The sequence below is a fragment of the Charadrius vociferus genome, unplaced genomic scaffold (genome assembly GCF_000708025.1).
Source record: "Charadrius vociferus isolate BGI_N301 unplaced genomic scaffold, ASM70802v2 scaffold850, whole genome shotgun sequence".
Classification (NCBI taxonomy): domain Eukaryota; kingdom Metazoa; phylum Chordata; class Aves; order Charadriiformes; family Charadriidae; genus Charadrius; species Charadrius vociferus.
Genome location: NW_009646603.1, coordinates 95,665 through 121,641, shown reverse-complemented (window position 1 = coordinate 121,641; position 25,977 = coordinate 95,665). Strand labels below are relative to the sequence as shown.

Below are 25,977 nucleotides of genomic sequence, written 5' to 3'. Positions count from 1 at the left end.
GGATGCACATTTAGCAAAAGCCACCTGGCTAGTTAACACCAGGGGATCTGCCAATCGAGCTGGCCCTGCCCAATCAAAACTTCCACGTACAGTAGAACGGGACAAAGTCCCTGTAGTGCACATGATAAATATGTTAGGGAAGACAGTTTGGGTTAGCCCTGCCTCAAGCAAAGGCAAACCCATCCGTGGGATTGCTTTTGCACAAGGACCTGGATGCACTTGATGCGAGATGTGCGTGATGCGAGAAGATGGGGACGTGTCGCAACATGGGGATCTGATTCTGGGTGAGAATAGCCAATGAATAGAATTTTATGATGTTAAATAACTTTGCTGTTGTATGTTATCATTATTATGATAGGTATAAGTGCTGCTACAGAAGAATCGCCCAGATCAGTGACAGATGGACTTTGATGAGACTGAGTAAAGTGCAATAACGATGTAATAAGAATTGACTTCAGTAGCTGGTGCCCAGCAACTTCCTCGAGATTGACATCTTCAGCCTCCAGACCAGGGGCATGAACTGCATCGGGTACACCAGCCTCAGCAGCTGGCATCCAGCAACTTCCTTGAGATCAACATCTTCAACCTGCAGACCATGGCTATGAACTGCATCAGGTACACCAGCCTCTGCAGCTGGTGTCCAGCAACCTCCTTGAGATCGACATCTTCAACCTGTGGACCATGGGCATAGAATGCATCAGGTACACCAGCTATGAGCTGCAAATACAGCATGCACCCATCCAGCATCACACACCATCTCATGTGACCTGAGAGACTGTTCTCACAGATGGAGCCTACCATCAGGGACTAAGTGAGTTCAATGGACATTTTAAGTGAGTTTAGTGGACATTTTGGAGGGATGGCCCACAGACTATGGGAACTGTAAGATCTGGGCTTGACACAGATGGTATGGAATAAGGGGTGGATAATGTCCTGGTTTCGGCAGGGATGGGGTTAATTTCCCCAAGGAGCCGGCAGGGGGCAGGTATTCCATACCACGTGACCCATGCCCGAGCTATAAGAGGAGCTAGCCAGGCGAGGAGAGCAGTCGCCACTTGGGGGTGGGCTGCAGCGGTACGGGTCCGGTCGGTGCGCTTTGTTGTGGTACTGTAATCGCGTTTTCATCTTTCCTTTTGCTGTTCTGTTAAATTGCATTCTTTTAACCCACGAGTTTTGCCCTGACGATTTCTTTTTCCACAGCTGTGGGAGTTGCATGAGTGGCTGCGTGGTTCTTTGTTGCTGGCTGAGGCCAAACCATGACACCTCTAATATGAAATATTAATGATATTACTTCACAAACATTGAACTTGAGGTTTTACTCCACTAAGGCCAGGACAAGTTCTTTTTCTCAGAAAACATGATTTCCTACAAATCTCTTTTTTAGTATAAAATATCAGTGGATCATACTTCACCATTCTCAAACCACAGGGGAAAATCTGGTGGGCAGGACTATGGAACAGTGGCATTCTGTATGGCCAAGAAAATATTTTCACTAGACATGGAGAAAACTAAAGAAAGTGCCTCAAACCTGCATTCACTCAGGAGGAAACAAAAAATAACCTTCCATTTCTTTAAAAGTGATGTGCTTTGCTAATTGACTCACCTATATGGAATTATTAGGATTTATTTTTCACATTTGTTTGTAACAGAATCATGTAAACATGAAATTCTTCTCAAAATAGTTGATGATGAAGGCCTTGCACAACATGGGAAAAATTGCCCCATACCACGGAAAAGAACCATATCAAGTTACAATTTGTGTAAGCCAAAATGAAGGCAATTTTCTTGTGAAAAACAACACAGTCTTGTCTACCAGGTTCTGTGAAAAACTAGGTAACTTAAATGCATGACCTGAGTAATTTTGGTCCTGGGAATTCCCATTTTTACCTTTGGGCAAAGTCAAACCTCCTGGTAACTACACAAATTGAAGCTAGAAAAAGGTTATGCACTGATTATAAAGCCAAATTTATCACAAAGTTAACATAAAGAAAAAGTTTACAACCCCATATTGCTTATTTTATAAAAAATGAGTTAAAAGAAACAGCTTCCTTTCAGGCAGCCTTAGCTACTGGTGCTCCACCTCCACTGGCATTTACTGGGAGTTTTCCACTGTTGAAATACTGGGCTGACTAGACAAGGAGACCATCATGCAGGTGACTATGCTAGCAGCCTGTGTTATTTTACCAGTAAGGGAAGGAAATACTAGTGCTACAGCTGAGCTGCAGTATTCACAGCCACCTCTACCACTGGACCTGCTCCCATTCCACAACACTGCTTTCTTTCCAGAAAAAAAGGTATTAAGGACCTGAAATCCCACTAGTTTAAAACATATACTACAAGATGAAGGCTTTCCTACTGTAGCTGCCCAATAAGGGTAGCAATGGGTAAACCCCGGCACTGATAAGAAGCTGATGGTTACTGGACTGTCAGTACCTGAGCAGAAACAGCACACAGTTGTTTGACCTGGCTGATTTTCATAGTTGCGCTAATGTGTTGGTTTCTGTCTCTAATGCAGAAATGCAAAGCTTTCCTCATTTCATGTGTCAGAGGTGTCAGGAAGAGTGCCCTTCACGTGAACCCTGGTGCTTTGGATGTGGGTCCTGCTTCCACACAATGTTGTCTATCCCCTTTGGGGGTTGTTGTTGTAATAAACCCTGTCATTAGCATTCTGCAGAATCAAAGAGGCTACTGAAGAAAAGTCTCGAAGCTGCTGTGTTATATCTGGCATTCTCAGATTACAGAGGTACAGACATACCTTCAGGAACTCAGCCTTTCTTGCCACCCAAAGAGGCTAAAATAATGCTGAGTTCCAGAGACAGAAGAAATAAGCAAGCAAGCAGCAAGCCCTTTGTGCCCAGGAAGAATTGAGGTGACCCCACAAGACTTATTTAATACATTTTATCATTATATTATCTTCCTGCCTTCTCCCTCCCAAATTTTTGTCCTCTTCCAGGATCTGCCAAGATTCAGCTTCTTGTGGATTTTCATTATCTTCTTCATTACACGTTTCAAATCCTTTATATAAGGCACAGATAAATTTACATTCCCTGTGCACACCCACATCTCCGGTCCCAAATGTGCTGATGGCAGGTTCAAAGTTTCCATGCTGGGTTCTGAATTCCTGTTGAATTTCATGTGCAAATAGACATCCCATTTACCTGTGCAACTTTCATATTTCTATGGCAGGTTTTTTTTTTGTTTGTTTTACTGGTATAAACACCTACACAGATGGACAGAGATATCCTGGGCTTAACATTGTTGATTATTTTTGCAAACACTGGTCCTTTCTCCAATCTTTTCTTTTCCAGAGACAATAAATCTTGTTCCTCTTGCATAATTTCCTACTCAAAAATTCCAGATGGAACAGCAAATTTAAAAAAGTAACAGCCAACAGCTCTACATGGACACAACACCAGCTAATGCACCATTCAGGGCAGAGACTCAGCACAATTCCAGTTTCCCCTGGAAATATTTTTTTTTTGTTTGTTTGGGTTGGTTCTGTTTTTTTTTTTTATGATGCACAGGGCAATGCAAAAGGCATTATACATGCCTGTGAATCCAATGCACTCGGTACCTAAGGCTGACCAGTCCCCCACATCCCAAGGACTGCCTCAAAACCTAGAGAAGATGGAGGAAGCCATTTAGTGGACTATGGCAGACTCTGGGGTAACCATAGGTGATAGCTTGTTCTCTCTTTTCCTTGACCAGGTGGCTAAGATGATAGGCTACACATCCATCTTCAGCTCAGGCAGGATCAACTACACTTCTACAATGATGTCCAAATCCTTCTTGTGCATGTTGTTGGATCACATGCGAACCATCCGAGACTTAATTTTAGTTTAGCCAGTATCAGTTCACTCAGCTGCTGGGAGGAAGACAATTAAGATATGAAGCTTTTAGATGGATTTCTAATTTGGATATTGGTTCATCAGTCTGCTCATAACAAAGCCAGTCCCTGGAGGTTTGAATCCATACAATCTAAGTAACGCTAAATAAACACATTCATTACTTCCTTTACTAATTAGAAGAAATGGTAGCTGAAGAAATTTTCACCATCATTCTTCTTTCCTTATTCTTAATGGTGGCTTGCCAACATCCACTAGACTTTAAAGCCTCAGAATGATGTTTTTTTCAGGAACAGCAATGAAAAAAGAACTCAGAGAAAAAGGTATTTGCCAGTGTTTACAAGAGCAAGAAGAACAACTTCTGAAGTTGCTCCATCAGCGAGCATCTCTCAGTGAAGTCAGTCATTTCATCCACAGGGATATAAGGCATCTTACATGCCTCTGTGGTTCTTATTCATGAGCTGGCATTTCTGGAGTTTCTCAGCTGTTCAAAGAGGCAGGAGAGACTGGAGGGAATTTAAACTTGGGTCACTAGTTTCACCTGAGGCCTTGCCTGTCATAATAAAGTCAGGATCTCATGCCACTAAGTATGCTTTCTCCTGCATAAAAAAAACCATCATTTTTTTCTTTTTTTTTTTCCTCTCTTATTCTTTAGCTCCTTCAACAGAATCTGTAAATAAGTTGAAGCAAACAAGCCATGCCCATCCTGGAATAAAAGTGACCATGCAGCAGAAAAGCCCACCTAGAGTTGAATCTGGTGAGAAACATCAAGGCAAAAAAGGAATACTTCTACTGATACCTCAGCAGTAAAATGTAAACTAGATAAATGTCATCCCAGTGCTGAAGGGGGCAGGAAACCAGATGACATACAATATGGAAAAGACCAATGTAGTCAGTGCCATTGTCACATTCTTTACTGGTAAAACCAGCTTTCAGGAATCTCAGGTTCCTATGACTAGAGGGAAAGTCCCGGGCAAAGAAGGTTCACCCTGGGTGGAGAAGGATCAGGTTAAGGAATATTCAAACAGACCAGACTTGTACAAATTCCAATAGGATACATCCAGAGGAACTGTAGGAGCTTGCCAATGTCACTTGCAAGGCCACTCTCGATTATCTTTAAAAGGTTATGGCAACTGGGGAAGGTCCCTGAGGATTGGCAGAAAGCAAGTATTACTCCTATCTTTAAGAAGGCGAGAAAAAGGATCTGGGGAACTACAAACTGGTCAGCCTATTCCTCGGGAAGGTGATGGAGCAAATTATCCCGCAAACCATTTCCAAATGTGTTAGGGATGAGCAGATGACTGGGAGTGGTCTGTATGGATTTCTGATGAAGGAATCTTGGCTCAAGAAGTTCAGCAAACCAAGTCCTGCACATGGGCAGGAACAGTTCCAGGCACCAGGACAGGCTGGCTGAAGAACAGCTTGGCAGAAAAGGATGTGGCGTCCTGGTGGTCAGAAAGTTGACCTTGAGCCAGCAACATGCCCTTGTGGCAAAGAAGGCAAACAGCCTCCTGGGCTGTGTTAGAACCGTTGCCAGCAGAGTAAGGGAGGTGATCCTTCCCTGCTCCTCAGCCCTGGTGACATACACTGGGTCCAGTGTCTAGCTCTGGGCTCCCCAGTTCAAGAGAGATGTGGACATACTGAAAAGAGTCCAGCAAAGGGCCACAAACATGACAAACAATTAGAGCATCTGTCATATGAGGAGAGGCTGAGAGAGCTGGGACTGTTCATCCTGGAGAAGAGAAGGCTCAGGGGGTTATAATTGAGGTATAAATAGCTGGTAGGAGGTTACAAAATAGATGGAGCAGAACTTTTCTCAGTGGTGCCTCATAAAAGGACAAAAGGCAATGAACACAAATTGATATACATGAAATCCCACTTAGACGTAAGAAAAAGCTTCTTTTCTGTGAGAGTGTTTAAACACTAGAATAGGGCAACTGGGGAAGGTCCCTGAGGATTGGCAGAAAGCAAGTATTACTCCTATCTTTAAGAAGGCGAGAAAAAGGATCTGGGGAACTACAAACTGGTCAGCCTATTCCTCGGGAAGGTGATGGAGCAAATTATCCCGCAAACCATTTCCAAATGTGTTAGGGATGAGCAGATGACTGGGAGTGGTCTGTATGGATTTCTGATGAAGGAATCTTGGCTCAAGAAGTTCAGCAAACCAAGTCCTGCACATGGGCAGGAACAGTTCCAGGCACCAGGACAGGCTGGCTGAAGAACAGCTTGGCAGAAAAGGATGTGGCGTCCTGGTGGTCAGAAAGTTGACCTTGAGCCAGCAACATGCCCTTGTGGCAAAGAAGGCAAACAGCCTCCTGGGCTGTGTTAGAACCGTTGCCAGCAGAGTAAGGGAGGTGATCCTTCCCTGCTCCTCAGCCCTGGTGACATACACTGGGTCCAGTGTCTAGCTCTGGGCTCCCCAGTTCAAGAGAGATGTGGACATACTGAAAAGAGTCCAGCAAAGGGCCACAAACATGACAAACAATTAGAGCATCTGTCATATGAGGAGAGGCTGAGAGAGCTGGGACTGTTCATCCTGGAGAAGAGAAGGCTCAGGGGGTTATAATTGAGGTATAAATAGCTGGTAGGAGGTTACAAAATAGATGGAGCAGAACTTTTCTCAGTGGTGCCTCATAAAAGGACAAAAGGCAATGAACACAAATTGATATACATGAAATCCCACTTAGACGTAAGAAAAAGCTTCTTTTCTGTGAGAGTGTTTAAACACTAGAATAGGTTTCTCAGAGAGGTTCTGGAGTCTCCACCCTTGCAGATACTCAGAAACTGACCAGACTCAGTCCCTTTCCTGAACAAGAACAAGGGACAGCAGGCACGGCAAACTGATCCTGTTTACACCCTCCACCCAGCCCTAGTCTGAAGTGTGGGTGTTAACCTCACTGAGTTGGATGTGCTGCTGGATGTGCCTATTGATTACTGCTGGCTGCTAAGAGGCACAAAATGGAGTAGGTTTTCCCCAGCTGGGCCCAATGCTCTGCTCCAAAATAGTGGCAGACACAATTTCCCTGTAGTTGGGGAAGTGCAGTGAAAGAGGTAAGGAGCTGCAGCAGGAAGAGGAAGGTGCATTTATTGGGCTCCTTGCATTTATTGGGCACAATTCACACAATTTGGCATGTCATTCTTTTTGGATGTGTTCTTGAAAGGTTTACTCAAACACTGCTGCAACCTCTGACTTTCTACCTTTCATCTCAGCTCCCTGCTTCTCGTACCCTTCTGCCTTGGTAGGCCAGACCATAAACACCTATGTCTAAGAGCTTCTCCTTTTTTGTATGCCCTGTAGTTGGTTCAGTATCTTTGGCTACACTTGTTATAACAAGTAAGTCTGTAACTAATAAATATTACAATCAGTGCATATGCTGTGAGTTCTTTGCATACTGAAGGAAAACAGTCTCCTACACTAAAAAAGCTTTCCTACTACGGTACAACTATCAGGGCAAGGCTGTGTTCTGTGTCCATGATGGTAAAAGTACTGACCCTTATTTAAACTGAGGCAAGCGTTTGCAATAAGCTTCTAGCAGATGTGGGAAGAATTGGTTGAAGGGCACCTCAATCACATACCAGCTCCAAATGCAAAGAAGAAACTCTTGTCTGGATATTCTTCCAGCAGGTCCTTCACCCTTCTGCCCATTCGCTCATTTCGCTTGTAGATGAGCTCCTGACGGAAGTAGCTGTCTATCTCTTGGGCAGTAATACGTTCATGGGCTAGAAGTGTAGCATTAATGAAATTTGGGACCTAAGGTAGAAAAAAAAAAAATTCATGAAAGGGGCGTTTTTTTCACAAGCAGCCATCATTCACGCACACTTTGCTCCATCGTTGTGGCAATTGCCTTGTCCCTTAAGGCACATTGAGGCACAGCAGGACAAAAGTCAAAGAAAGCTAAAAAATGACTCAGCAAACTTTTAATAATGCATAGTTCTTCACTTCTCTCAATGTATCATTTCATAAGCCAGCCAGCTGGATTTTTTTTGATGCAAAGCCAATAAATACTCTCGGTTTGCCACACTGTAGATCCCAAATCCCGATCGCTTGTCTCAAGAAAGTAAATATTTGCCCCTGGGTATCTTTAGCTACATACCTCTTCCTTAAATTGCCATAGCTATGACGTAACTGTAATGATAATTACAGTCTTCTAAGAAAGTTTGACTGGTGTCAGAGCCTTCAGGCTGTCAAAGTACAACTGTGTAATTTGAACTAGTTAACAAAAACATCCCCAAACTCAAGGCAACACCAGCTGTCTGTAGTCTGTAACACCTCAGCAGAAGAGTGACACAGCATCTGTATGCTCTTACTGTGCTGGCCTCCTTTGAGAAGCCCTTTGAAATCTATGAAGGAATTGCACTGCATAAGAGCTAAGCGGTGTTAACAACGTTGCCTGCACATGCTGGCTGAAGGGTATGAAGGACAGGAAGTTAACAAAACGTGCAAAGCTCAGTACCTGAGAATCAAGAGTTAGTATGACAGTATTTCCAGCTTTGCAGCGCTGCACTGTATATATCAAAAGGCCATAGGAAAATGGCTATTCAGCAGAGAAGGCCCAGGTACCAATGCGCGCTTTTTCAGCACTGTGAGGCTAGAGCCTATGTTTTCATTGATATGCACAAATTACCAGGCAGTACCTCATGGACAAGAATAGAGAGGCCTCGTGTCTCAGTCTGAGGTTAGCTAATCTAACAGCCTGAACAGGCCAAATTGGTCCCTGCTGTGCATTTTCTTGTGGTTTAAATATCAGAGCATTGCATTCCAGTGTGCTGCTTAGGAAACCATCTCCATAAACCAAGACTGTGAGGCCTCAGAAGGTTTTCTTTTCCTTAACATTCAGTCTAAATCTATCTTTTCTTTGTTTCACTCCATTCCTCTTCTTTGGGCCTTCCCCACAGTCCACAATCATACTGACAGGGGACATTAAAAAGCTTGCAACTTGCCCAGCCTTACACAAGTGTCCAAGTCATGAGTACCTTTCTGTCACTATTTGCACAAAAGAGCCTGCTGCTGCTTAGAGCCTGTTGGCGCTAAGTTTGTTCATACCTAAGCTGGCACAATTCCACAGGATCCTTAAGAAAATAAAGGATTAACTCATAGAGCTTAGATGCTAAAGCAAACATGGGACTCGTCCAAAAGGGAAAGCCAGGTGCTCCTTCACTGCTTGAGTGCAGCAAGACAGAGGTGAGGTGGTGCAGACTCCTGGGACAGGAGGTGCAGGAAAGCGGATGTGCCAGGGAGGCAGCAACTTGCCCTTGGCCCTTGCCTGCAAATGACCAGCCTGAGGAGAGACAAGTGTGAGTGAGATGGGTTAGCACTATGGGGACATGTGCGTAGTACAAGGGCTGCGGTGGCAAGACTCACTTGAGAAGTGTCATGGTTGAAGATGATGGAGCTGAGGTCGCCACAGTTGTAATGCTTGATAAGGTCTTCTGTCGTATAGGGGATCTGGAAACTGCCTGCTCGAAGGCTCTCCTGCTGCAAGAGAGTCTGATTCAAAGCAAAGACCACCTGAGGGAGGGGGAGAGGGAGGAAAAGACAGAGTTCCTTGTGAGTTCTCGTTTCGCCCCTTGAGAAGGTCACAGACATACAGCCGCCTGCCAAGGGCTCACTGAATCTGCTCCTGCTCCGAACACTCCACTCCGCACCTCGCCAACCCGTGACTTCTCTGGGTCTGCAGATATTCACACCTCAGGTCCCAGGGGTCTGCTCACGGGGAACTGATTCACCACACCTAACTCCAGGAGGTTTTTCCCATGCACAGTTTTCCCCACATGATTAATACAGAAGATACAAAGGGGCAGACTGAAATAGGGGCAATCGTGCTCCCCTAGATGACAGTTTGCCTGACCACTCTATAGGAGCCTGACAGGCTCCTATCCCCATGTCTCCTCAGCCACCTACCTAAATTAAACATGGCTTCTCGTGTGCCCTTTCTTTCTCATCGGCAAGGAACATAAACACTGTCATTTCCTGCTTTGGGTCTCCTTCTCCCACACACCCTGTTTATTTCAGGCAGGAATGGCTCTCCAAAGGAGGCCAGGGAAGGACGGCGGCTTCCGGGGCACACAGGCAGCCACTTTCTCCACAGGCGAAGTCTGAGGGCAGCAGTCCCGCAGCAGCCCAGCACTGTCCCCCAGCTGACTGCCTCTGCAGGCATGGGGGCTGCCGCTGCCCATGCTCCCTCCTCCTTGGTGTTCACCTGGGAATGCCAACATTCATTCCCTTCGTCTCAAGCTGAACCAGTGTGACTGTCACAGCTCCTACCCCCAGGGAGCCTCTCCCTCAACCAGAAAGGGAGAAGATCAGCAGAGGTCACCTCCAGCTGCTCCTGCTTCCCCAGCTCCAGCGCAGCATGGCCCTCCCAGGGCGGTGGCCTCAGAAACTGACACAGAGAGTGCTGCCACTTCAGCTGCCTCCCACCTGGGGCAATACATACTCCATGAGGATGATCGTAACAGACACAAGAGAACAGTGGGAGCAACACTTGACAGGGCCTCTTGAGCCAAACAGATGATACAGCACTTCTGTCCTTCTCCCCCCCGCCCCCAGCCACAGCTGCAGGAAGCCACCGAGTCTCAGAAAGAAAGGACTTGAGGCAGAAACTCCCCAGGCTGAGCATGGGATGCCAGCGGGCATGCTGGTGTGGCGCAGAGCCGGCTACTCGCCCGCCCAGACAGCAGCTCTCTGTCAGCATGTGGCAAGCAAAACACTGCATCTCTCCCAAACACCAAGCTACTGCTGGTTTGCACACCAAGACTAGACAACTGTAACAAGCCTTCCTACTACTTACAGGCTTTTTCTTTTCTTTTTATTTCTCAAGGAAATAAACTGAGAGATATTGCTGAGGTCTTGAAACACATTTCAAAAGTCACTCTTGAGAGGGTTATTTTCCAAGCTCTGGTGACTCTCTGCAGTCTCATGAGGGCTCTGTGTAATTAACTCCTCCTGGATATTTGCCTTGCACACCATCAAAAGCACTCTGGACCTTGAGGTATTCACCAATACCATGCAACTCACACTTCAATAAGTATACTCTAAATGTACTGAGATTATTTGAACCAAATCTCAGGAATACAGGACAGGGCAGATGTGGGAACAAATAGGTGGAATTTGCCCTTCCCCAGCACAACAATCCATGTCCTACAGAAAGGTGCAGGTCCCACCAAATGTGAAATCACACCGTCCCCACTACAGCTAGAGCTGCCTGTCTGGATCCAAACCCCTGTGTAGTTAACAGAATATGAAAGCACATAGCTTAGCATTAGTTCTGGAAAGGTGTTCATGAATCACAACACGCATTCCCATCTCACGTTTTTAAAAAGGGCGAGAATTCACTTTGTTGGTACAAACTTCACCTCATTAAAAGAATACCTGCAGACAGACCCTCAGGGAAGTTACATCAAACTAACCAGTGGCCATCTTGCAAAGGACCTCTGTTTAATTTGGAAGTAAATTAAACAAAAAGCAATTGAAGCCACTTTGCATCTGAACAAAAATGTGCATGCAGACTGGGGTTTATTGCACCCCAAAACCATTGTTTTCCATTTGTTTGGCTTCACTTCCCACACAGAGAAGCCCTAATGGATGTTAACGACCAGATGAGATTCAGTGAGAGACAAGCCAAATCCATGATGAAAGTGTGGGGTTTCTACAGCCAGGACTGCTACGTCATGCCAGTCCATGTCCATAAAACAGGAATAAGACCTGTGACGATCTCCTGAGCTGGTCTTCCTCAACATAGAGTAAGCACATCAAAGAGGATTTGCAATCTTTACCATTTGATTTTCACCCGAACACAAACCAGCAGAGGGTAACTGACTTCTGTGTAGAAAACACCAGCCTCCTGGGCAAGAAGTGAGAATAAAGCCAATCTCATTCTCTCTGCTGTACTCCCACAGCCTGGAGTCCTGCTGTCACTTGCTCTGCGTGCTACCCTCTTCTACATGCATATCTCTTCTCTCCTCCCTTGCAGCGTGCTTCAGATGAAACAGATTCAGTCTCTCCTCCAAACAGAACTGTCTTGGACTATAGCAGCCAGGTTGAGCCACACAGGCATCTTCCTTCTTCATGCCCACCCATTAACCATAAGACATTAGCACACATTAAAGAGCAAACAGCTAAATAAACCTGTTTCAAGAGCACGGTTTAAAACTGCAATGACTACCTGCAGTTATGGAGGATTACCACACACATTTACACAGGAATAGAGGCAACTCGCCCCTCCCTCCTATCTCTAACCTTACTGCTGGCATGGCAGAAAGGTGTCCTGGTGAGGCAGCTCTCTGGTCTTTGCCAAGAGTACATCTTTCTGGTGTGGTGATGATACTGCACATGTGAAGAAATTTCAGGATGGCAGCAGCTGAAGGGCTTGCCTGCCCAGCTTGGGAAGCACAAAAGACCTTTCACAATGAGTTGGTTCATGTTTCACCTCAAAAGAACAAAGTGCCCAAGCCCACCACGCAAGATTCCTACACCCCATCCTGTCCCACAACTGCCTGTGGACGGACCGTCCAGAAGGCTGCCATGGACCCCACATCCCAGTCAGCAGGTTTGCATGGCACTGCATGGGCTGTTTTTCTTTGGCACAGAGGCTGTTCCCTGCCAGGTCAGTTTTCCCCATAAGCAACCTCTTTCCCCATTTGGATCTAGACCTGCATGCTATCACTGTGCATAGCACCTGAGAGAGAAGTCACACAAGAACTACCTGAGCCCCATCCAGAGAGGGGACTTTCACCTTGGTGTTGTGAGGGACAGAGGTGGTCTCAGCTCCTTTGATGACAGCAGCAGCAGCTCAAGTCCTGCACCACTCTCAACCACTGGGAACAAGAAAAGTCAAGATACAACAAATGGGCAGAAATCAAAAGAGCATCAATGTTCTTGGCAGTTAGGCCTCCCTAATGAGTTATGGTAACTCATGTCATTAGGCTTTGCACAGCTGGAGGGAAGGAGATGCTACTGCCAAAAATACTCTTCACGTTAGCTGGTCTGAACAGAATGGTGGCACCTGCTGGAGGGGGATCATGGCACACCTGCTGAACAACTACACAGGATTATGATCTGGTGTCAGTGTATGTGTAGAGCTTCTCAAAGGAATGTCACAGCTTCTCTCCATTTGTGTATCACTCTTACCTTCTTGGGGGAATTGTTACTCCCTAGCAGAGAGAGAAGGGGTGTGGGTGTAAAAAGGGAGGAGCTGTTTGCAGTACCAGGTGTTGCTTAAAGCTGTGCCCTGGCGAGAAGGTTATCTTCAGTAAATAGTAATGGATAAACACTGTCAGGATCTCAAAAAAAAAAGAAGATTCCCGAACCTATTGTTCTTAGAGGATTTAATTTACTGAGGTCGGTCTTGCTCAGAGGTTGATAACTCTTACCTGTCATTATTTCTCAAAGAAAATATTAGACTAGCTGCAAAAGCGATACTGAAGGAAGACCACAGCCATCGAATGCTGTGGACCCTTTACCAGATGTGAAAAGCTGAAGAAAGTCATCAGAGCACGAGAAGCACGGACCAGATCAGCAGATCTGCAACTGCTATATTTGCGTGGCACAAATACTGTTTGCCTTTCTAACTCCCCAATTCAATCCTGTAGTCCTTTCATTTCTAATAATTCCAAGGAGTTAAAAAGACAACAGAAAAGCAGGAATTTTGCTTAGAAATCAAACCCAAGAATTTGTGCTGAGCTGAGGTCCTCCAACAGGCAGTACAGAAAACATGCATCTGTCTTCCAGGTATCTCTTGCATTGCACTGCTTTACTAATTCCACAATCTTTCATGTGTTGGAATCCACAGAAATCACTCCACATTCATCCTCCTTGCAGAACTATTCTTCCTTACTTCACACCTCCCCCCCGGCAGTCACTCTACCCTACTCTGCTCCATTAAGTGTATTCACACTAGCATCAAAGCATCTCCTGAAAAGCTGTATTCGGAGAACAAAAGTAACAATTTTATTAGAAAGGGATTTTTTTTTCTCCCACCTCCCATTTCCACTGTGATCTCTCTGTCTTCCCCCAACCTTCTCCCTTTTTGTACTGTGGAAAAAATCGATTAAGCTCTCTGGTATACATACTGCTGCAAGCCCCATTCTCCTCCTGGAGATTTCTTCAGCTGTCAGGAGACACTTGTCCCCCTTGCTGGCATTGTGGCTGTGGCCTGCTAGGCTAAGGGGGTGGGGAAAAGGGGGTTAGAGCCCGGCAGATGCCCTTTTTTGTCAAAGACAAAAGAACCCCTGCCATCCTCTCCACTTTTCAGCACTTTCATCCACATTGGATCAAAGTGCTATTCTGCATATGAAAGGAACCTGGCATTATGCGCCTCAAATTAGCCTATCACCATCCTGCTAGCCTCCAAGTCTTCGCAACAAAAGCGCTCACATCTGTTCCATCATTTGCCTCATCTTCTGTGGTTTTTTTTTTTTCTCTCCACTGACAGTTTTTGAGGGCCATTCACCCCCTTGAATTATAGTCTCGGGGAGCATCTTCCTTGCTCTGGGATCGCTCAGCCCAACAATTTACTTTTAATTGTCTTAAGGAATCACGGGATGCTTTTGGGCACTTCTCAGCAATTAACTGCATCCATCCATTCAGCCTCATCAGCTAATTCTTTCCGTCTTCCTCCTCCTCCTTCTCAAAAGTGTGTTTTTCTCCTTGCTCTTCACCTGGAGAAGACGACTGGTTCTCTCTACCAGTGAACACTACTACCCTAAATCAAAGCAAGCCTCAAATCAAAGGCATCGTGACTATGAAAGTCAATAATCCTCCTTTGTCATGGTAACAGTCCAGCAGGCCATGTCCTGAGAAGCAAGCGGGATTCTTCGCTCCAATGTGATGCAGCTCCTTAGATGTCTGGTGACCCTGCCTCAGCTGCCTTCAAGGCAGAAAGTTGCGATTGGCATTCTCAGAACCCAGAAACCTGGAACCAACTGTCTTGAGCAGCCCTGCAAACACCAGCCTGCATGCACAGGCAGGAGAAGTCTCATTTTGGCAGGGGCTGAGGATACCTATAGGAGATTTAACCCACCATCTGCAGCCTTCAGAGGAGCCTAAGTGACTTCCAGGGCCATTGCACCAGATGAGATATTCCCTGTGGTCCCTTCAACAGGCTTTGTAAAGAAGAGAGAAAAAGTAAGTAACTTTCCAAACTTGGACCACTTTTGTAAGAAAAACTGAATTCAGGTGACTAGAAGAGACAGGTTATTCAAAGGAATCACCCAGAGGACAAGAGACAAACAGTACAACAAATCACTGAAACAAAGGAAATTGAAACTATTCTGGGTTACCTACAAGCTACAAGTTTCCCATGGGCTTGGTTTTATTTGTGGCTTTTGCTTTCAAAAGCCAGCATGGCAAGCAGATGGAGCACTTCTTCTCTAGCACAGTCACCCAAGGCACTTAGATCACATTGTTTGCCTCAAATCAGACACACAGATTCTGACAGAGGTAATGGCAGTGATCTTTGATCTTTGTCTGCTGACAATAAACTCACACTGGCACATCTGGTGCCAGATTCTTGTAGTGTGTATTTCCAGAACCGAACAAAAAGACGCTCCAAAGTTTTTGGTTGTTATCTGAGATTTATAGGGGAATACACAAGCCAACCCTTCTCCAACAAGGAGCTACAAAACCAAGGGACTTCCAATAATTTATCAGGCACTTTTGATGCAGTGAATGAATTTATCTTCCTCCTCTTGATGCAGGAGGATGGTAGATAATGTTGAATCAGAGGAACACTGCTTACAGCACCGCTGGAAGAATTGTAACTCATTTACTTGTAACAGACTGCATTAATATGTAAATTAATATGTTTTACAGGCTTTTACGTTTCCACTGACAGCAGGAGAAATAAACATCCTAGTATGTGCTGAATGTGGAAAAAGATCAGCAATGGAATAGATTGTTCCCATTTCATAGGTCAGCTTGCAGTTCCCAACTAGACACCTCCATAACCTTGCTGGGACTTGCTCCTGTCTTTCTACAGGGCTAATAGTCTGGCTATGAACCTGCTGCTGCACCTCGTCCCTGAGAGCTCTCCATCTAAGTGTTCACTGTGGTTCTTCTTCATGCTTCAGGAAATTTTTCAAGCTTTCACAAAGTTCATCCTTGTGCAGAAAATTGTTGATTTGTGCTGGAAATGAACTAGTGATGCATGTTTGCATGTTACTAGAGAAGCATTAAAATTATTTTTTTTAATTCCATCTTTGTTAAGGATTTTGTAAACATGAGCAAAATTTGGTTTTAAAACCTTCACAAATCCAACCTTCATCAGATACACTTTTATCTCATCAAACAGAACTAGGGACTAGCCCTCTGTATAATTTTCAGGCTTCTACAGTCCTGAACCAAAGTTCAAAGCAAAAAACTGGACTTTTAACACATTATACTTAGAACTCCTACCTGTCTCCTACTCAGCATTTCCTCGGTTAGCCATGTCCAGCTTGGTTTGGGCTAGCATTGCCACATAGCTCTCAAACTCAGGTCAAGATCAGACTTAGGAACAATTAACCAAATGAAAAAGAATTACTAGGAATCCAGATTTCTCTTAGGGTATGCCCACTTCCCAATTTACAAGACTGTCTAATCAGTATGCTAGTGGTATTAGTTTCTTTCTTTTGCATAATTACTTATTTTACAAGACACTTAACACAGCCATCTCAGGAGTGTATTAAAAGAATAACAGAGTTGCAAAGTGAAAAATCTTAAACTAGGGTTCTTTGGGCTGAGACTGGCTATACTTTTAAAATTCAACATCTGCAATTAATGCTTTGCTTGGTTTTTTTGTTTGTTTGTTTTTTAAAAAAACCCAACTGCTACTAAAATAGGATTTCCTTGAGTCTACCTCCTCTGCCTGCTTTTCCACTGCATACTCTTAAATTTAGTGGAAGCAAAACTAAAATACTGAGGTTAACAAAGCAAACTTCTTGGGTTTTTTTAACTTGTAAACAACTTTACAGGAAAACTCCCTTAGAAAGGAAACAATTTTGCTTTCCAAACTATAGAAACTATGTAAAAAAAGGTAAAAATGACAAAGACATCACAGTGTCTGCCATTGTAAGGAGTAAGCTAGTAATGCAGCTAAAGTCCAACCTATGTCCACAGCTTCAAGGACAACATTTAGCAGTACTTTTTATCTTCCTAAAATGCAATCACTGAAACTGAACAAACTTGGTAGTGATGCCCTGGGATTTGGCCTCCAGTTTTCCTTCACTTAAACACAGGTGCTCTTTGGAGTGCTGCTAGATGAAAGAAAAAGTTCCACAGGTCCCCTCTTGCCTGCATCGATGATTGTCCTCTCTTCCACAGGCCATGCATAGCTTAGGACTAAACTTGACAGTGGTTTGGAAGATAACTAGAAGTAGCATGTCTTAGAAATGTAGAATACTGAAGTTTGAAACAACTCTCACCAGTTCTTGTGCACCTTTTTGGTGGAATGGAATAATTCAGAAAAGAAACTTCCATTGGTTTCAGTAGTTCCCCCTCTTTCTGTAAAATTGATTACTTGCATAATTCAGGTATGCATGACCAAATCAAGACTAAGTTAATAAGTTATCAAGACTAAGTTAATAAGCAATCATTGACTAATGAGACTATCAAGACTAAGTTAATAATTGCAATCTGATGAACAAGCTTAGACAGTTATCATATGTCTTCTCATAACCACGCACCAAGATACTTGGATTTTCTTGAGGTTCTGCCAGCTGGGAAAGCATGTTCCATATAAACCACTCAGCATTAATAAAACATTTTTCCACTCAACAGAACAATTAGGCCAGGACCCTGGCTGCTGTTCCAAACAGAACAACAACTTTGAACTAGTGTTCAAAGGCAACCAGTGTCAAAAGCAACTCGGAACATCAAAAGCAACTCGGAGCATCTCTCAGAGAAGCTTCTGGCTTCTCAATGTAGCACAGCAGAGCAAGATGACCTTTTCAAGGTACAGGAGTGAAAAGGAGAGTTTATACTAGAGGTAGACTTGCCAAGAAAAACCTCAAACAAGAACTGCTGAAATGGTCCTTAGCTGGTTTCAGGCAGATCAGAGGCTGAAGTTCTCAGTGCTAAGGCTTTCCAAGAGGAATAGCTGACAAATTTTTCACACAGTAAGAAACAGCCCTAAATCTGTGCTCTCCATAGTAACTGTGAGCTGAGCCACAGAGAAAAATTAGTGTATCCCAAGGTAGGGTGGGAATTTACAAGCTGTGCTGTGGGAGCTCCAGAGAGGATCTTCTTGGAATGAGCTATCTGGTTCCACTGCCAGATGGCACCTCCTCTCACCTCCCTGGCTGTCCACGTTAGGACATGACCAGTGGTCCCACTTTAGCCAACACACCAAGCTGCCTTTGTGGAAAAACCTAAATTACTCTGATTTTAAGACCCATGAAAACCCACTTGCTGCCAATGCAATCAGGAAACTGCTGGGTGTTTGGCACTTCTGAAATATAGGCTGTTTATTGTTTAAAACTATCTGGGTTTCTTGTTTTGTTTGCTTTTTTCAGTTTTGTTTGTGAAAGGGATTGCTGCATGCCAACAAGGACACCTCAGGAAGTTTAAGTGACTGTCTAAGTTCAACTGATTTACAAGAAATCTCACAGATCGGATAAGCTATTGCTCTCAAAGTATGGAACTGTGTGCAGTTTCAATGCATCCAAAGTCAGAAGAAAGTACTCTTATTTCCCCTGCTAACCCCAAAACTTGCTTGCTGTACAACAGGCCTTTATTATTTTCCTTGCCCTGCTGACTACATTTAAAAAAAAGAAGATATTAAATTGCCTTAAAGTAACTACAGTCCATCAAAATATGAACTCAGAAGTATGTTAGCTCAAATTGGATCACAGTAGCTTTGTAATATGCATCTACCAACACTGCCAGTTGGAATGGATCGGAAAAAAAAAAAACCCCATGTCATGGAAAAATTATCTGAAGATTTTGTCAGGCAAGAAAGCCAAGGAGTATCTCTGAACTCATACCCTTCAGACCTACAGAACAGAGACTTCTTAATCACCTCAGTGAAAAGAGTAGACAGCAGTCCCAACAATAAGCTAACTCAGTCTTCCTTAGCACTTTTGCACCCTAGATAGTCAAATCATTTTGTTAAAGGCCAGAGCAGGTCACATTCCCCACAGCAGCTCCAACAAGTGGTCACACACACTCACTGTCAGGTGAAGTGCCCTGGATAAACACTTGCTCAAGGCCCTTTGAGAAAAGTGGAGGTATCTGCCAAGAGCTCATAATTTTAACAAAGTCACCAGGATTACAGATGGTTAAGATTAAAATGGCCTAAGATAAGTACGAAGGCTCTGGAGTGTGATGAAACGTGGTGGTAAAACAAGAACAAAGCATGGCAAGGTTTCTCTCATGGGCACATTATACTTTGGCCTTGGAAGAGAACACCTGGGTAGTTTTCCTGGGCTAGGGAGGGCAATGCTTTTTCAGAAGTTATGTGGAAAAGCTGCAATGCAACTGGTAGCAACTCAACCAGCAACTCCACGTATGCAAAAATGCAAGAATGTATTTGCTTAAGGTCTGTAAATTTCAGCCCCAAAGCAAAAAGCTCTGGGCACTCAGAATTGTGCAAAAGATTTTAAAGGCATAATGGGATGTGAATCATCATTGTGCAAATCCATTTTTGGAAATAACAGACAAACAACATTGTACAACAGCAGTTGCTTGGTGAATATCTGCTGAAGCTGTTACAGAAACAAAACAATAAGCAGGTAATCGGGACAACAAAATTCAAGTGGCTGAACTGTTCATCCTCCCCAAGCTAGGTCAATTCTGATAAGCTGTACTTTTAGGCTAACAGGATTTTTCCCAGGGACTCCCAAGTGATGTCATTCCATTCTTTGGACAACAAACCCTCAAGAAGGTCTGTATAGCACAGGCAGGAAGCTTGCACTCCAAAAAGTCTTGTCTGAAAACTTATGTTTGAATGAGAACACACCATATACAAAGCCTTGGGTTAAGATTCATTACTACTATCCACCCCAAATATCTGCAGAAGGATGCCTACCTTCTGCATCTTACAGATCTACACATTGTTACTAATGTGCATCTTCTCTATGTCAGGCAACATATACTGGAACTCCTTATGCTCATATCTCCCCAGTTAAAATCTGAGATGCATGTCCACAAGCCATGTGTCTACGCAATATTGTGACACTGGATTAAGGATAAAAGAGTTCAGAGATTACCTTACTCTGCCTTGTGACACAGAATAAATAACAAAAAGAAGCTATCCATCCCTTCAAATACACGACATATCTGCCCCCTGCCCCCCAAAGCTCCTACAGGGTTTTTTAAAATATTCATATAATACATGAAAGGATTAAAATGCTGCCCCTAAACTCATATATAAGGAAAATAAATTTGTCATTGAGAAACTTTTGTCAAAATCCAACAGACAGAAGAAACAATCTCTTATATTCATGGACTCCTACAAATTCCTTATTTTATCATCTTGGGAAAAATGCTGCCCTCTTGGTATTTCTGATGTCTTCATCTTTAACTTTTCTACCTAGAAACAATCCTTGAGACAAAGTTGCATCCCTAGAACAGGATATCTGGTATCCGCTACCTTGCAATGTGAGATCCCCAAATAAGGAAGCAACAGTCTTATCACAGTTGTTAACAGTGAGGGGGCCCCACTGGACTAGCTCCTGTCGCGGCTCAATGGCAGCTCAACCCAGCCCTTCTCAAAGACTACACACACCAGTATGCCAAAATACACAATGCATTCTTATGTCGGTGTGTTTTTCCATCACACCCTATCAGGATTCTGTTTCCAAATGGGTGCTCATTCGCCCTTCAAAGCAACCCTAGCTCCAAACCTCCCTTTCCTTTCTAGTAGCTGCTATTTTCCTAGGGGCCTTAGCTTGCTTTTTCTCTTCAGCTCATCTTTGGGGTTTTTTGCTGCCTTACACATGAGCAGGACAAGGAACTCATTGAAGACAGAGAAGTATCAATATTACCTCTTCCCTAGTTTTTCCAGACACAGCAATATTGCAGCGTGGAAGAAAAGCCTGCAAGAGCCCTGCTCTTGGTGTAGGAATCTTCCTAGACACTGCCCTAAGAACACTCATCCACCAATACCAGACATGAATTGCTCTCAATGGTGCTATTTTCCAGGCTCTGCACCATTCATGATTAAATAGAACTAAACACAAACCTACTAGGACAACAGAGATTTCTTGTTCAGAACATGTCACACTATGTTGTTAAACTCACTTGATGTTGAAAAGTAACTTCACATCAAACAAACATTTCATTAGGGAACCTCACATGGAAGAACATGTGTTTGTGACAGATAAAACAAGGGATGAAATCACCATCCCTCAGAACAGCATTTAAACTCTTGTGTAAATCCAAAAAAGTGAAAGGAGGTCAAACCTCTAGAAAACGCTGAGAAATTTGGAATTAATGCAAAAAGGAAATTTAAGTTTCCCAAGAGGGTTCAGAAGCCCCTGGAAGTTTTGCACATCAAGCCAATGTGATCTCTGTGAGCCCAGTGGAGCTGCGGGTATCATGTGAACAAACTACTGTGGGTACACATGTGAATTCCAAGGATACCGGACATTAAAGCCTTTTGTCACGTGCATGCCTACTACTGTCCAAAAAATTCAGTCCTAACCAGCTGCAGTCTTCCAGCTGAGCAGTGGTGCAAATTAAGTGTAACACTCTTGGTAGCATCAGACTTCATTGTTTCTACTCTCCTTCTTGCACTCAGAAACAGGATTTCACACTATAGAGGCACATTGAGCTGGTTCTGATACATTGGCTGAAGCCCCCTTCCCTACCGCACAAACCTGAGCTCTACATATGGAATGAATGAGTAGTTACAATTAATTTACAACATTTCTGACAAATTTGGGTCTCAAGTCTGTCACATCTCTTGAGCTTTCAAACCAAAAGGGCACTGAAGTCAAAGGATTTTTCATACTTAATGAACAGGCAATATGTTTAAGCAAGCTAATTCATTAAGTCATCCCATGACAAGAGGTCTCACTGCAAACTGAATATATCTTTCTGTAATAGGCTAAGGAGCTTAAAATAACAAAGTTGATTGTGAACTCCTGGCTCTTTATCTCAGCAGACGAAGATGTATTACGACAAATATGTTTTTCAACTTTTGTTGTTGTTGTTTTTAATTCCAAGGCCAAAAAGGTCCTCAGAATTTCTTTGGAAACAGCAATATTTTACAATTATGGTAAAATGAAAGGATAATCTCAGATGGATCACATATGGGAACAAAACCTCAAAATCGATATGCAAATAAACATGAGGAATTACTGGACCAGTGGGTGGCAGGGCACCAGAAAATCTGAGTCAACAACATGATGCTTTTGCAAAAGGCAGTTTCCAAGAGTGTAATACACAAAGATTGGGAAGTAATTAATCTGTCCTATCCAGCCCTGTCGAGGCCTCTGCCAGACTCTTCCATCCAGTTTTGAACACTGCTGAGACAGAAAAAAATTCAGAGTCCAGAGGAGAAAAGGAAGACTGTTCAGAGGTTTGGAAACATAAGCTACAGGAAAGGATGAAGAAATTGGCTTAATCAGTTCAGAAGAGAGAAGCCCAAGGAAGGAGATGGTCATCACAACAGTTCACCCTGCCTACAAAAGGTGGTTAACACAGGAAAAAGCCATCAAGTTGGGGTATGCAGCTTGGGGACAACAAGAAGACATCAGTTCAGTTTGCAACAGCAAGTGTTTTAGGTACAGGGGGAAGCTAAGATGGAAAGGAATGAAGCAGGGATGGATTCTCCAGGGTCACTGTGCAGTCTCCACCACTGGATTTAAGACACCGTTAGTGTCATTTCCCAGGCATTGTTTGGTGTCATTCTCCTGTCTCGGGACAACAAGATGAATTACATTTCCGCAGCTTCAGTGAGTCTTTTTAGCTGTCATAACCTAATGCTCACACACTACAAGTAACTCATTCTTCAGGTTAAAAGGCAATAACTGGAGACAGAGAGACACACTTCTGTTAGGAAAGGCTGACTGTGTTCAGCAGAGCCTGGATGCAGAGCACACCTGGTACTCCTGCCACTGAGCTCCCACCGCACCTCGTAACTCCCTGTGAGATGCTTGAATGGTTTCGTTGATAGCCACAAGATCAAGGCTCGTGGCTGTCTCCTGTCTTTAGGACCCAATACATACAGGATATCTTGATGTGGCCTGTTAATGTTTTCTACTGTACATTTCTGTGTTGCAACACAAGTGTGATAATTTTTCAGCCTTTGACACCTAAACCACCATCTGCTTACCATCCTCATCAGGCTATATGCTTAAGAAAAGTATGCTCAAAAAATGGTTCATTTTTTCCAGACAGTAAAGTAAGTAAAATACTAGGTACCAACTGTGTCCAGCCAATCAAAGGTAAAAAGGCAGCAAGCCCTGTTTTAATAAAATGTATTAGAAAGCACAGACAAACACAAGCAAGGTGCCTCAAACTGGCGTTTCCTACTATAGTAGTATCAATTGAGCTGTTCCAAGTCCATCTGCATTTTGAACTGACATAATACTTGAGGATTTTATCTTTTTAAAATATTTGTTGCCTTATTTTCCCAGTTACGCTGCAACATTCCCCATCTTCTAAGCCTAGCCACTTTGTCCAGACCCTTCTTGTGTCAAGTGATACCAGAATATTGGATCTTTCCAGCACTGGAAAACTGAGCACTGAAATGAAGCCAACAGTTGTACTGACTGACAGCTTGCTCCAATCTCTAGTCTTTTTTGTATATTTGTGTCTCCCTATTTAAAAAGGTCCAGATGCTGCCGTAATACGAAACTGGAATTGGCTAAAGACTACAATATTGTACACCCAATAATTAGTTAAGAGCCATCTAGTACGGGGGAAATAAATGTATGCAGAGAGAAATTCAGTGTCCAAAATAATAAGATAATCTTCCCGAAGATTAATTTCTGAGAAAACAGGTTATGGAAAAGCATACTTTCCATGGTAAATTCATTAAACTTGGTAAACCCACAATTAAATGTTTCTGTTATATGACAGAATAATTTCACCCTCGAGATTTTCTACATACTGGTGGTTAGCATTTTCTCTGCATCATGACACATGACAACAATAAAATCATCCACCTCATACGAGCTCAGTACCCACATAAGTGGTGTGCAAACAAGCTCAGTCAGGAATTTTAATAACTGCCAACTGCAGGCAGTTAATTGGTCCTTCAATTTCAATTTTATTAAATTAATTAAATAAATCAGTTTATTTATAAACCTACTTAACATACCAAGTGTTGTTGGTAAATTAGCTGTTAATCTAGTTATTGAACAGAAACCATTCATGCATATCCACAGAGCTCATAGGCCACTCAAGTTGTTCCTATAGCACAGATTCACAACATATTTCTAGGAACCAGCAAAAGTTGCTGGAAGTGTGACTGCAGCCAAGGGACTGCATCAGTCCCTTCCATGCATGGATCCCATCCACAAGTCTTTATGGCAGAGGGAAAAAAAAAAAAAACAACCAAAAAAAAACCCCAGGTCTTACAAGCAAAGTTATGATTTCCCTGTACTGTAATCCTTCCTGATAAATTACCTCTCAGCCAAACTCTGCCCCTTGACTCCGTGTCTTTCTCAGATCCTCTTCACACACGTGACCTCCCATTGTACTGCTGCTTCACCTTGGCATGCTCGCGTGCACATATATATTCGATTTGAACACAAATGTGTACCAGCAAGGGAAGTCATAATGCTGTTTGAGAGCAGTGTTACAGAGCAGCTGAGGCTGCCGCCAGCACAGGACAGCTCCAAGAGATGGATATAGCGCATTCAACTTTCCTCCAAGACTGACATGGTAGGCAATGCATCCAGCACCGACAGCCAGTCCTAACGCTGCTGAGGCAGAACAGCAGCTGCAAGACTGCACCCATGCTAGCAAGCTTACGTTTACATGCACACACACAAAAAGCCACAACTGCAGCAGCATCAGCAGCACCTAAAGGTACATCTCTAGCACAGGCTGCCTGACGTTTTTACTTGGAGACAGCTAAAAATCAGGATGAGAATGTGTACAACACACAAGCACCTGGATGCCAGTATTGTCATGTGGTAGGGAACATGGGCAGCAGGTTGAACAGCAGAAGGGATAATGGTAACCAGCAGTTTGCTCCCATTTTGCCATGATTCCACAAAGCCATCTCCCACACGCTGGCTCGCTGGCCAGAAGCTTGACACTGTCAGCAGCAAACAGCAGGAGGAAAGGCTCCTGCTGGAGAGGACTGGCTGGAGAGGCTGCAGAGCAGAAGCAAAAGCCAAGTCTAAATCTTGGTAGCAGATGGGATTTGCTGCCAAGGTGTTGCAGCATGCCTAGTCTTACCACGTGTGCATGTTTCCCTTGACTGGAATGGCACCAGCCGCTCTTACCTTCTGCTGAATCATAAAAATTCGTCTAATTGTGGGAGAGAAAAGCAGACGGAAAAGGATTCTGTGCCATAGCATTTACATAGACCTCAAATTCTCCACAAAATTGCCTGCAATTCCCAAATATAACCAGAAGTCTTCTTTCAGAGCAGACGATAAACCTCGTATTGCCTTCCTCAGTACTGACTTTCAGAGCAATTCACAGGTAGACACTTCTAGTCATTCCCTACTGCCTTACATAACCAAAGACTTGAAAGCCTAGAAGAAATTTGCGTACAACGGCTGGATCTTTCAATGACCATGAAGATAGCAAGCGAACAAGTGCTCTGGGAAATGCTGGAAAAAAGGAAATCAAAGCTATTAGAGTTGCAGAAAAAGCCCAGGAAGTCGGCTCAAGGCATATCCAGCCAGCTTTCTGAAATTCATTTTTCATAACTGTTGCCGCATCTGCTTTTACAGCAATGGGAACAGAAAAGGGGGGGGAAGAAATGACCCCCACAGAAATGCTGTTTAGGTTTACTGCAGTTGCACCGCTGCCTTGAGGCCATTTACCTAAGCCCCCTGAACGACCTGTGGCACCAGGGACTAGTTCTAACAAGGGTGACAAGCACCAAGAGTACCCTCAGGACAGGGACTGGTTGCCCCCGCCGCCAATAGCACTGGAAGAAAGAGACGGAACCACAGATGAGGAGATCGACAACGAGCCCTTGCCTCCTGTGCCAGAAATGTACCCGCCACTGCCGTCAGCTCCATC

General features: G+C 43.8%; 1 protein-coding gene across 1 annotated transcript in view; it reads right to left on the bottom strand.

Moving 5' to 3' along the window:
• TRABD2A (TraB domain containing 2A) overlaps positions 1-25,977 on the bottom strand; it is a 116,655-nt gene that overhangs the window by 17,240 nt on the left and 73,438 nt on the right. The window contains exons 3-4 of the mRNA XM_009886760.1: positions 9,208-9,354; positions 7,422-7,596 (exon numbers count right to left, since the gene is read on the bottom strand). Coding sequence (XP_009885062.1) covers positions 7,422-7,596; positions 9,208-9,354 — 322 coding nt within the window. The remainder of the gene's footprint in view (positions 1-7,421; positions 7,597-9,207; positions 9,355-25,977) is intronic.